A 13,796-nucleotide genomic window follows, 5' to 3' on the forward strand; every position below is an offset into this window, starting at 1 on the left:
CAGCCAGGCAGATTTTATCTCTGTTCTCTTCTTCTGTGTCTGGCCAAACGTTTACACTCTTCCTGGGTGATGCATTGTGGTGCTACAAGATGAGCTTTGCCTGCACGATTTGGAAATGTGGCCTCAGCAAAACATTGGGGGCCTGATAAGAGGGGGTTTAATCAAAAAGTTTTAATTGCCCTGTTGATACTGCGGTGAGAGCGATGAGGATGCAGCAAGTACACTTTTTAACTCTCGGCACGGTAATCTGCATATTCTTTTTGGGGGGTTTTATGGCCTTTAATTGATAAGTTGAAGACAGGAGAGGGGAGAGAGAGGGGGACGACATGCAACAAAGGGCCACGGGTCGGATTCAAACCCCGGCTGCTGCCAAGGACCCAGCCTACATTGGGTGCACACACTCTACTGGGTGAGCTAGAGCTCGCCTCAAGTTTGTATATTACACTGGCCTAATCACTGCATCTTAAGATGCCCTCAAACTGCAGCAAGACATGAAGGATTTCCACTGATGGGTAAAATACTTTAGGATTTTTTGTTGTTGCTGTACTGCAGTTGGCCACTGCCGCAAAATGGGGCAGCATGCTTACTCACTGCATTGTCTCCAGCTCTCTTAATTCTCCCATGCTTGAAACTCATGGAGCTACAACTCCAATGTATGGTATGGCTCTGCTCTGGATGACGCAGTTCACTTTTTTGGTAACAGGTACTTTCCTCAGTTTTGTTTTCCACTGCGGATAGCTCCTCCTCAGTGTAGACGGGAATCTCACCTGAAAGGAAAACTGCCGTGACATCATCTTTCACACAACATTGGCTGAATCGTTTTCTATTCATGAGCAACCAAACAGAGGAACATCTGCACTTTGCCAATTGTATGGCGTAGTGTACGGCGTAGTGTACGTAGCTGTTATGAAACAATCTGATCACAATGGTTTTGTGGATCGAATCCTATCACCTACTGGCTTGACCTGAGTTGATTCTGAAAGCAGTGGCGAGCACTCAGAGAACAAAATGACACGAAGCAGGGTTCAGTTCACGATGTTCTAAAGCAGGGGTCTTCAACGTTTTTTAAGCCACGGACCCCTTACTGAAAGAGAGGGCAGGGACCCCCTACTACATATATTGTAAAAAAAAAAGAAGTTGCATAATAAACTGGGCCTACAATAAAGTGTAGCGCCTAAAGCCTTTATACCTTTTTGCATAGAATGCTAAGCAATTAAAATAGCCTACTAATTGTTGCCATGATTTTATAAATCATCCTGTGACATGCTGCTTTTTAGATGCTTTTCTATAGACCTTAGTGGTCCCCTAATACTGTATCTGAAGTCTCTTTTATATAGACCTTAGTGGTCCCCTAATACTGTATCTGAAGTCTCTTTTATATAGACCTTAGTGGTCCCCTAATACTGTATCTGAAGTCTCTTTTATATAGACCTTAGTGGTCCCCTAATACTGTATCTGAAGTCTCTTTCCCGAAATTCAGCCTTGGTGCAGAATTACAGCCACTAGAGCCAGTCCCACAATGAACTTTCCTTAGGATGTGCCATTTCTGTGTCTGTAGCTATTGAGGAGGAGAGAGGGGGGGCAAGGTAGAGGGGGGGGGTGTGGCGTTGACCAACTGCCATGCTATGCTTGTTTGCAAGCCATGATGTCTCTCTCTCTCATGGGTGGGCCAAATTCTCTGGGCGGGCAAAGCAGAGAAAGGGGAGGTAACCTTGCTCCTTATGACCTCATAAGGAGAAGATTCCAGATCGGCCCATCTGAGCTTTCATTTTCTCAAAGGCAGAGCAGGATACCCAGGGCTCGGTTTACACCTATCACCATTTCTAGCCACTGGGGGACCATAGGCAGGCTGGGGGAATGCATATTAATGTTAAAAAACCTCATGAAAAGCGCTATATAAATTCAATTTATTATTATTATTATTATAGAGTCCCTGTTCTAAAGGTTTAATGAGACACTGAAGGATATATACATTTTCTAACAATCGCTCCATCTACTTAGATGACGTTAGAGTAGATCGATAAGAGAGAGGCTCCATAGGAGACGATTGGTAGGTCCACGCAGATAAATCTTCAGGAAGAAAAACAGTGTTACGAGAGGCTTTGTTCGGAGTTTTAGAATATAATTAAACGTATTCACAACAGTAGCATACAGCATGGTTTTGTTGGTTGCAATTTTTTTAAATCTGGGTCGAGTGAATAAAAGAATTGCGGCCGACAGTAGCTTGCCTATTTAAAAATGGCAGGTTTGTACAGGATGTCCCGTGTTGCTACTGATAATTCTCTCTGACCAATCAGTGGTCTGCAGTGTTTTAACTCCACCTTGTAGTATCGGCTCAGCTCGCTTGGAACCTCGACCAATCTGGTACTAAAAACAGTACCAGGTACTATCCACAAACAACTTTTGTCGAGCCCTACCATGCAGTGGAAAAACGTCAAAAGTGGACAAATGCAGCCCCTTTTTTTTTGTGCAAATCTATTTTCAGTGTCAAGCAGTAAAAGTACTTAATACACACAAGAATCTGTCCAATGATGTAGCTTCTGGCAGAGCAATCCTCTTCCCATTTGGAGGCTTGTTAGTGTGATTGCTGTAATTTTCTTTAAGACACGGACATAAATCTTTTTTTCCTTGGTCAGCATAAACAAGTTATTAAAATCCTGTTTCTGAAATAGGGGAGCAATGCTCCTTGAACCCTCTGGCATTTTTCTTCTTTTTTTTGGGGGTGAATGGCGTCCTTTCTTACATTCCCACCCCTTCCTCTGACAGAGTCTGTTCAAACCATTGGTCCTTGACTTCGTCTGGCATCCCTGTGGTGAAACACTCTGCCCCCAATCTGTGTGAGCAGAGCAGCCGGTGTGTGTGGGCTTCAGGCTCCAGAGACATGGATCATGAAGATGATGATGAGCATGAGTACAGTGTCCTGTGACTACTTTAAAGGTTTATTTTTACCAGGATGGATGATCACCCCTATGTTGGCCTGTATAAGAGCACAGTTTTCATTTATTTTATACTTTGTACTTTGTACAGCTCAAAGCCACTATAATTACATCTCCGTATGGTACGGGTGGTGATAGCGCAGTGGATATGACACATGCCTTTAGTGTGGGAGATCTGAGTTCAATTCCCCCACTGCGATACATCAACCAATCCTGACATGCAAAGCTATTGTAAGTCGCTTGGGATAAAAAGTGTCAGCTAAATGACATGTAATGATACGCCCCATAAACATGAAATCCTACCCTGAGGAGTGTTTTGGGAAAGACTTGTGTTAGATGTAACTCTGTATACACAGCCGCAGTGGTCAAAAGTCACTGTCAGCATTATTTCAAGATTTGAAACAATGGTAATAATATTAAATGGGCACTTGATTGTAAACATAAAGGTCAAGTGGGGAGCAGCTAATACTGTAAATACACACTATGAAATTTTATCAGTGTAGGATCCTGTCACAATGGGTCGCTTATTTGATATTTCCTCGCTCCTCACTAGAAATGGAAGTCATTGTGGTCGGCCATCTCAAAGCTCTTATTCCTGCCCTGAGGAGCGAGGAGCGAAGACAGATCTCTGAGGAGCCATGAGCGAGGATATACGAGAACAGCCTTCCCGGAAGCCGTGCAGTTGAAAGCTGTTGCTAACTCCGCCCATCCAGCTAACGAATTCATGTTTCATCCCTCTAAAAACACATTTCCTCCTTTACTCTTAACTCGCATGATTTCCTCGCGTCTCTCCCATGCTTCCTCGGTGGGACAGACTAAAGGCGCTGACACACCAACCCGATTATGGGCCATCGGACAGTCTGGCGAGGTCGGTGACCCGAGTCTGTTTGGTGTGTTCCGTGCCGTCGTCAGTCGGAGGAGCCGTCAGCGTTCATTTGGGCCGATTTGACTTGTTGAATCGGCCATTGGGCAGTCGGACTCAATGACCAATTACCGGAAATGGCGAGCGGGATGAGCGGGACGAACCTCTCTCAAAATCTGACGAAAATCTTTTAAACTGACCTTTGTAGATCTGAAATGAAGACAGATTCAGCAACTGCATGGCCTATTTCTCGCTTTAAATGTTTTCAGAAACACGTTTTGATGAACTATTTTCTTAAAATACGAGATCGTATTCCGAACGAGCCGCCATTATGGCGTCTGGCTTTGAAATTCGGGAGAAGCCAGACCCACGTGACATGTTCGTCCAATCAGCTGCCGGTTTAAATTTTTTGGGCGACAATACAGATTAGCGGCGCCTGCTGTTATGGAGACGTATTACGTCTCGCGCACGCGCAGAGCGTACACTCAAGTCGGCGTCGCTTTGGTGTGTTCCGAGGCACTTTTTTTGACCAGCTCGGGGAGACCAATCAGTCCGACTGGCTTTTCTGCCGACGGTTGGTCGTCAGGTTGGTGTGTCAGAGCCTTAAGACGGAAGGAAGGGAGGCAAGTGGAGGAGTCGGTGATGCAATTTAAGAACCTGGGATGCAGCCAATAGGTACAGTATTTAGCCAAATGAGACATCCATGCTTTCGAGCCGTCATTTTTAAGCGACGCCAATTAAATATGATAATACGTGTGGCACTGCTGCCATGGTTTTGTGTGTGTCACACCTCTTTCATACGTTACAGGTGCTGAAAAGACTTCCACAAAGGATACACCTGTGCATTATTGCACATAGTCCTTCCGGCAAACCTCCTTTCTCCTCTGTCCTTGAGATGCATTATAGGGCCGGGACAGTCTGGCGAGGTCAGTGACTCGAGTCTGTTCGGTGTGTCCCGTGCCGTCGTCAGTCTGGGGGGCTGTCTGCCTTCATTTTGGCCGACCTGACATGTTCAGTCGGCGGCAGGGCAGTCGGGACTCACCTGGAAATGGCGAGCGGAATAAGCATGACTAGAGTCTCTCAAAACCTGATGAAAATCTTTTAAACTGACCTTTGTTGAGCTGAAATGAAGACAGATTCAGCAACTGCACCGCCTATTTCTCGCTTAAAATGTTTTCAGAAACATTTTTCAGTGAACTATTTTAGTACAATATGAGATCGTATTCTGAACGAGCCGCCATCACAGTCTGGCTTTGAATTTCCAAAGAAAAAACAAACCCATGTGACGCGTTCGTCCAATCAGCTGCCGGTTTTCATTTCTTGGGCAACAATACAGAGTAGCGCCGCCTGCTGCTATGGAGACGTATTACGTTTCTCAAGTCGGTGTCGCCTCAGTGTGTTCCGAGGCAGTTTTTTGGACCTCGGGGACCCAACTGATCATTTCGACTGGCTTCTCTGTCGACGGTCGGCCGTCTGGTTGGTGTGTCTCGGCTTTTAGGAATCGAGACATCCCTTAAGATGGTGAGCTAGCTTTCCGGGTCAGAAAGGATGGAGGAAAGAGGAGACGAGGAGGCACAAAATAGAGAAATAAGACGAGCCCCCTGTCTCCAGCCATTTCTCACTTCCCCCAGGCCCATGCATTGCCATTCTCAATCCATCCACCAGATGCCCTCAGACTTTTTCTACCTGTCCCAGTCACATGGCTTTCTCTTATTCCCCTGCTCACCTGTTTCCACTTTGCCAGATTGTTGCTTCCTGCCTTCCTTTTTAGCCATCTGTACCTGAACTTAGACCTCTACCTGCCTGCATGTAAGCTTATGAATCTTCACTTCTTCAACAAATCACTGCACTATTGACGTCTGCATGGATGTTTGGGTCTATTTCCTGTTGCCTCGCACTCGCCTGCCTGACAGAACCAGCGCTTCTGGAGCGTGATCACTACAAGGTACTAAAAGTCAGGATGTCTCTGCTGCATCAATTTAGATAATTTTACTATTTGAACTGTTTTCCACAAGTCCCCTAACTTTATAGAAATACCTCTTAAAGATTAGGTGTAGTCCTACTTCTTTTCCCTTGTCTCCCAGGTACAGAGGAATTATTAAAGGTCCAGTGTGTAACGTGTTTAGTTGTTCATTATCAAAATCTGTGTTGCCCGTTCACAAACTTGTCCTTTTGTATGAATATTTACCTCCACCATCAATCAAGTATTCCTTTTGGCTTGAAATTTTACATTTGCATGAACTCATGGATGTATTAAGAGAACTGGGGTAGACGCTCCATATCCATGCTCCATCTTGAAATACGTTAGCCGGTAAGGGACATACAGGACATACTGCTCCGCCTTTCGCGTTTTCGCTGTCACATGATAAACTCACAGGTGCTGCTAACGCTGCTAACGGGTATCGTAGCTTCCCGGCCCCGGCAAGTTTGAAGAAGGGATAATGGAGGACCACACGTATTCAAAATCCAAATATCAGGAACAGGAGTCTTCTTCTTCTTCGCCCAGAAAAAGAAAAAAGGATATTGAAAAGCGCAAGAGACCGGCTTTTTGAAGCGTGAAGGCTACCATAGCTGTAATACGTACTTTGAACTGCGTGGTGCGAGAGAGTTGATTGCGATATATGATCTCAACGCTAGATACACATTGGACCTTTTAAATACTTACATGATCTGTATTTGATCTGGATACTACACACATATGTGTAGTCTGTACTGCAGATACTTGTTATCTAGTGATAGGTAACAATATTTAAAATTAAAATCCTTAATATTCCAGTTATCAGGACACCTGTGGTTACTGGTGGTAACAACATGTGTGTTTTAATACTACATATCCCAGTGTCCTGGGAGCCGCAACGATTCATTGAGCAGCTACGTTGTCACTAAGACAACGAAGAGCAACTGTTTTACAGGGCAGCCAAACAAACGCACATTGTTTTAATAAAGTAAGAAGTAAAAAATTTTTTTTTTTTCCTTTGCTGTGGAGCTGTTGCCTGCAGCTCGTCATCTGACAGCTCACCCTGTCTGGTCCTTCTTTTTCTATTCCTCCCTGCAATATTTAAAACTGATCTGCTGTCAAAAATGCCTAAAAAAAAGAGCATGTCTTGCTTTTGAAGATGCATTGTTAATGAAGTATGGCTGTCAGTGGGTGTTTCCAGGATTGGTGCCTCCCGTCACTAACAATAAAAACTACTATGCAGTGAGGTATTAACTGAATACTTTGAATACAAATATGATCAAAAACGGGGGTTGATTTAATAAAAATCTTAAGGATTATAACTTTAAGTCAAGTCATCTACAGTCTAAAATGTGTTAACAGCTAGTTTGCTTTCATTAGTAATACAAAAGAACATTGCCATTATCGTTTTATCATTCAAATAATTTCATGAAATAAATACTAATAAAGCTTTGAGTCCTCTAACGGGTTAATCCGTGCATGTCAGAAAGTAATTAAAAGTAAATAAAAATATAGATTTGGGTCTACAACACCCAGAGCTGACTTGCTGCTGCATCAGTACAAAGTCAGGGAAACATAATGTAACATTTTAGATTTCATTTGTTTGTGAAAATGTTACCTCAGTAAGTTGACAGAAAACTGAGTTTGATTGAGTCTGACCATTTTAATCTAAATCTTTCTTTCTTTCTTTCTTTCTTTCTTTCTTTCTTTCTTTCCTTCCCACACAACAGCACCAGAGATGGCTGGAATTAAGAGAGAGAAGAAGAAGCAAGAAAAAGGTGAGGGGAAGGGATTTAACAAAGAGCCACCACTGACTTTTAAAGTACAGTAGAAGAAAGCTTTGGCAGAAGGGAATCATCTTTTTTCTGCCTCTTCTCTCCATTACAGGGGAAAAGAGGGATTTCAGATGGGGTTTGGGATTTCTGCCCACTTCAAAGCTTTTTTCACACAAGCGTGTGACTTTGTTTCCACTCTCTCTACATAAAACAGACTTTTATTTCCAAAGGCCAGTGATCTTTGTGTGAGCCAGGGAGACAAATATAGATTTTTACTGCGATATCACGTCACCCCCAATCACTATGACTCCAATACTGTTTCTGACTTTAGTGCTACATGTAGCATTTCAAAACCCTGTGTGAGGAGTTAAGACATTTTAAAAGGAGGGTATGGATCAGAAAAGGGTATTTTAAGAGGAGATTGACTTGATCTTCTGGTCCCAAAGTTCAGGAGCTTTCCAGTCAAAGTTGAGTTATGAGAGCCGCATGGTTTGTCAGGGCGCCTGCACAGAGGGTGGGGGGCTGATTTGGGGGGCGTAGCATCAATTTCCGGCATGTTATGCTGTCCTGGTGAAGCTCCCTTTTTCCAGTATGTGGCAGGTGAAGAGGGGAAGAGGCTGGCCGTACCATCTGTCATGGATGTAGCACATGCCTGTCCACTCCACACCCTCCCCAGGACAGCAGTAGAGTTAGCAGTGAAATGACTGCAGCGCAGGGAGAATCGGGCACTCTTAATTAAAGAGGGAATATGGGAAAACTGCAAAAAAGCAAAACAAATCTTTTGTAATGAGATTTAGGAACAGCAAAGTCTCAGTCAGAAGGTGTAGACAGGGAGAAGGTTAGAGAAAAGTGGCTAAGCTGTTTTCATGATGTGTCCTATCACTGTTACGCTGAAGATACACCGATTTATTTCTCTGCCAAACCCAATAACCTAAATCAACTGTCCTCCCTCCATGATTGCTTCAGCACCACCAAAGATAAGATGTCTCTAAATTTCCTCCACTTCAACCCTGAAAAAAACGAAATTCTTTTAATCTGACCTGTTAACTTTGCCGCTGCAGTTGATCAGTTTATTGGTCCATTTCACTCACATCTAGGGCTAATGATCTTGCTATCATCTTTGACCAGAATGTGACTTTTGACCATCGTGCCACTAAACTCGTCCAATCCTGTTTTCTTCAGCAAAAATCTGAATCTTGTCAATGAATTGCTCCCGAATATTGTAAGAACAAATTGCTCCCGATGCTGCGAAGTGTAAATGAAGTGTAAATGTGTGTGAATGTTTATCTGATGAGCAGGTGGCACCTTGTATGGCAGCCTCAGCCACAGTGGATGAATGTGTGTGAATGGTTCCTGTACTATGTTAAAGTGCTTTGAGTAGTTAAGACTAGAAAAGTGCTATATAAATACAGTTCATTTAAATTTATCCTTTATAGTTGGTTTAAAATCTGCCAGGCTATTGACTAGAATGACCATCCATCCCACATTACTGTTCTTGCATTCCTCCACTGGCATCCTGTAAAATTCAGATTAAACTACAATATCCTGTTGACTACACATGAGGCACTGCATGACCTTGCCCCCAGTACATTCTGATCTCCTCATTCTACTTCTCAACCAGTGCGCCCCGCAAATCTCACACTGTTATCCATCCCCCACTCTACTGCAAAACAAAGTGATCACCCCTTTGCTGTTTTAGACCCAACCCTGATCCCCAATCTGTCAGATTTGATGGATCTTTAGACCGTTTTATGCCACTTCTAAAAACCCATCTCTACAGGCAAGCCTTTTTATAGATCTCCATCCCTGTATTATGTTTCAGTTTGTTTTAGATTTGATCTGTTTTATGTTGTAATTCATTTCACAAATAGCACTTTGTACCTGTGTTTTAAAAAAGTAATTTTTAAATAAAACTTTACTAACTTAGATTACTGCTCTGCAACACCATCCACTCTGGAGAGCTTTGTTCATCAGATTCTTCAGTACCGGAGTTATTGGGGCCTTAACAAAGGAGTGAATGGTGGGCCAACCGTTTTTTTGGAGAAGCCTGGTTAGAATCACGTCTCATGTGTGATGGGTACATAGATTTCATGTGAGAGATGTTTTTCTTTAGAGTGGAGAGAGGATTTGGCTCAAATCCAAACCAAATATTCCCTGATATGAAGTTCAAGATACCCTATTACACATGTGTGCAGCTGCTGCTCTCCTCCTTTCAGTATGAAGCTCATATTAGGTTTATTTTGAGTTGAAAAAAGCTGACGGATCAACTCACAATGAAATCTACTTCACTTTTTCTCATTTTTGCTTTTTTGTGGAGAAATACTGGGTACTTTATCCTCTTCAGACCTAAAAAAAAAATCCTTCAAATAAGTAGAAATGTAAAATGTTAAACATTCTATCAAACATTTCAATCACAGCTGTCCATATAATTTAATGCCCAATAACAATCACTTTTATGATTCCATTAAATGAATTCCACATTGATTCAAGTTGTGGGTGCTTTACCTACATAGTAATGATAAACTGTAAAATGGTCAGTCACAATTTCACAACAGGAGTGCCCCACATACATTAATGTTTGGAAGCTCCTTCTGGTAAACCTATAGTAGGCTGTAAGTGTTCTATAAGCCACAAGATGTCCGTCTCCATGTCTAATACCTGTGCTGTGTCCATAGGCTCATGTGTGACGGGGTTGGACAGCTGGGTGACCGACTCCAGGAAGCTTTTCTGCTGCAGCTGTTGGCACAGGTGACTTTACAGTCAGTGATGGAAACAGCAGAAGCCTGCTCACTTTACTGGAGGAAGTCCAGCGTATGTAAACTTTACTCAACACTCACTCTGCACCAGGGGCGATTCTAGGATCAGACCTTTAGGGGGGGCTCAGCCCCTAATGAGAATTGGGGGGGGGGACGGCACCCACACAACAAAAAAAAAATGAATGTTAAAAAGAGCCAGTCTGTTGCATCAGCTCCGCCTACCCTCTCTGGCGGACCAACCACAGCTGGGTGATGCAAAGCGCGTCACTAACTGTACGCCACTTTCTGGTACGGTTTTCCATTTGTTTGTCTGTCAGCAGGGTTATGCAAAAACTGGCCCAATTTTCACAAAACTTGGTGGTAAGGTGTAGCATGGGCCAAGAAAAAACCCTTTTACATTTTGGAGGGGATCCAAGTCATGGGGCCGATAAACAAATACTTTTTTCCAGTTTATTAACATTGTGGCATTGTGCATTTGTGCTGCGTGTATGGGGTGTTGGATTAATCTAAAAAATTAAAAAAAGACTTCTCGATTGGAAAATATTCACACTGCAAAAACATTGTGAGATAGGACATGACTTCAAAGTCAGAGTTCAGCACTCCCTGAGTGCTCTTCTAGTTGCAAATTTAATTTAATATCGCAATAATGACCCGCTCGCTCTACATTATCCCCCTTTATTACATGGCTACTTACTAAATAAATCAATATTTTGACAAATTTAGATTTTTAAAAATGATTGTATTGATCACTTGCGTGCCCCGGCCCGTGTGAAAGATGCTATATCTTTACATGGCAAATAGTGGTTTGCTGCTATATTAATGTTGTGAATTACATAAATGGCACCTTTTTAAGTAAATGATCAGAATACTTCCTCCACCACTGCTAAGCTATGCTAACCGCCTGCTGGCCGTAGATATGACCTATCAATCTAATCCAGAAAGCATTATAAGCGTAAGATACATCTAGGCTATTTCCCAAAATGTAGTGCAGTACTTCAAAATTAAATTCAGGACCATGTGTCAATGGATTTATCACTATGGATCACAATGGAAATGCAAATAGTGTCCCGGTTGAACTGAATTCAGCCAACTCGTGATTTCGGCTAAAAGGTGTGCACGAGTGATAAGGTATAGGCTTGGTATCCTGACCTTGAGGACTTTCTACCCAAGGAAAAAAAAAAAAAATCTCTGTGTGAATTAGGAGTTTGCAGCAGAAGTAAACACTGATAAGCTGCTTCAACCAAACACACATAAAGCCTCCACAATAGGAGGACCCCGCCAGACTGAGACTTTAATTGAGCCCCCCCCCCCGCCCCCTCCTTCCCCTCCTTCTCCGCCTCTCCTCAGTCTCCGGGCTGTTGGCTTCAACTTCTCGGCTACACACCACTTCACATTATTTCGGAGTGGATACGACGAGCAGCTTTTCCAAGAACATGGCTCGCATGCACCGAACACTTCTACCGCTCTTTCTTCACATATGCCTCCTCAACTGGAGCGGTGAGTTAAAACTACAATTAGGCTAAATACGCCATTTTTTTTTATTTTTTAAAAGCAGACAAGTTGTTAGTGAAGGAGGACCGCCGTTGAGTTTGAATGAGAATACAACGTGTGGCTTTTCTTGGATGCTCCTACTGAAATGTTTCTGACATTTCCACAATATGTTTTGTTAACTTACCAGAGCACGGCTTTTCTTTCAGAATTCAGTGTTTCTTTTGGTTAATTATGCTAGCTTATTAGTTGGTCACCGCTTCGGCAGTGAATTAGAAGGCTAATTTGCATATAGTGAAAGAGGCGCATGTTGAATGTGTGTGGGTTTCCACTACTTTGACACTCCATTCCCGCATCTCAGCCCTTATTTCTGGTCAGTTTTCTGTTGAACGTCTCGGAGTCGTAAAATATTTAAAGGTGCAATTAATTACAGCGTAATTAACGGACCAATTAACCCACCAACTCAAGCTACGTACGTTTGAGCGTACGTTGGCATGCGACGACATTTTAAAAGCTTGTGTCATAGACTGTCATGCGACAGAGTCTGGGTAAGTTATTAAAGGTTTAACAAGACTGCTGTAAACCTCTAAAGAACCTCAGACCGCAGGACCGAACTAGTTCTCAGAGCAGGACATGCTTTTTGTCTCTTTTGATGTTATTCATCGGCTAAAACTAGACAATAGTAGCAATGTGTGATGGAAGAGGCTGGGCAGTGGGATACTGACAGTCTGTCAGTTTACTTTTAGATTGTGTCTATTGTTTTCCTTAAGGAGTTTTAAGCGCTCATATTATACTCATTTTCAGGTTCATAACTGTATGTAGAGGTTATATCAGAATAGGTTTACATGGTTTGATTAAAAAAAAATGTATTGTTGAGCTCTCTGTTTTAGATAGCGAGATATCTTACTTCTGTTCCATCTTTGCACATGCGCAGTACCTAGGTAAGGACTACTAGCCAGTCAGAAGCAGAGTATGAGGGCGTTGTGCGTATAGATTAATTTCTTAACTCATTTGAAGATTACCTCTTTTATTATTGGTTACAATAGTGCAAAATGTCCATATTTTCCAAGATTCCAAGGTCATGTCCTCTTTCACACATGCAGTCTGTGCCTGAAATCTGGAACATTTCATATATATATATATATATATATATATATATATATATATATATATATATATATATATATATATATATAATTCTCAGGGAAATCTGTACCGCCAATTTCCCACCTCAAGACCGAGTAACATTTCAAGGAAAACTGTGTTGTGAATGAAAGCAGTATCCTTGCAGCAGGGACAACCCTCTTAGGGATGTTAATGAACAGTTTAAACATTAACCTACAATAAGAATTTTGACCGTTTTTAATACTATCATAATAATAATATTATAAAAATCTTTTAATGTCAGTTTAGTTTATACTCTAAATTTAGATTGAATTGAATTCTTTAGCCTCAAATTTAAACTGTAATCCAATATTAACTTTAAACTTACTCTTGAGGAGGTTAAACATTTAAAATGACAACCTTTTTGGGATGGATTGAGCAAAATCAAGTTTCAGTTGTATGATGCTGCTGCTGCATTTCTCTCAAAATACCGGTTTGGCAAGAAGACGGTTGTTTTGTTAAGGACTAGCTTCAGGCCAACCTTACTTTTTATCTAGCAAGCAATGAAAAGTTTGGGTAAGGAATACAGATTATATATAATATAGATTCATGGAGGGATATTGGAGGGAATGATCATTTTTGTATGGATCTGTACCAAACAAAGATTGGTAGAGGATGAAGAAGAGGAGGATGAGGATGTCTCTGCAGCACCACAATACTTTATTTTAGAATGGTTTGACACATATTTTGCCTTTAACAAATATTGCGCCCCCCTGTGATTTGGATATTGCACTAGTTCATATTGCGATTTCGATAAAATTGCGATTAATTGTGCAGCTCTAGTCCCGACAGCACATTAAACTGTATTTAATTTTGGTTTATAGCAATGAACTTTGGTTTACTAAACCAAGATTAGTT

At 42.0% G+C, this 13,796-nt stretch overlaps 1 protein-coding gene across 2 annotated transcripts in view; it reads left to right on the forward strand.

Annotated features, from left to right (window-relative positions):
* The first annotated feature begins 11,598 nt into the window (after positions 1-11,598).
* The window catches only part of mcama (melanoma cell adhesion molecule a), a 54,536-nt gene continuing 52,338 nt past the window's right edge, over positions 11,599-13,796 (forward strand). The window contains exon 1 of one of the 2 annotated variants that reach the window (XM_039778306.1): positions 11,599-11,783. In XM_039778306.1, the coding sequence (XP_039634240.1) occupies positions 11,720-11,783 (64 nt within the window). In that variant the 5' untranslated portion in view covers positions 11,599-11,719. The remainder of the gene's footprint in view (positions 11,784-13,796) is intronic. The other variant, XM_039778307.1, reaches the window with a different exon arrangement.

Source organism: Perca fluviatilis, chromosome 16 (assembly GCF_010015445.1).
Source record: "Perca fluviatilis chromosome 16, GENO_Pfluv_1.0, whole genome shotgun sequence".
NCBI lineage: Eukaryota > Metazoa > Chordata > Actinopteri > Perciformes > Percidae > Perca > Perca fluviatilis.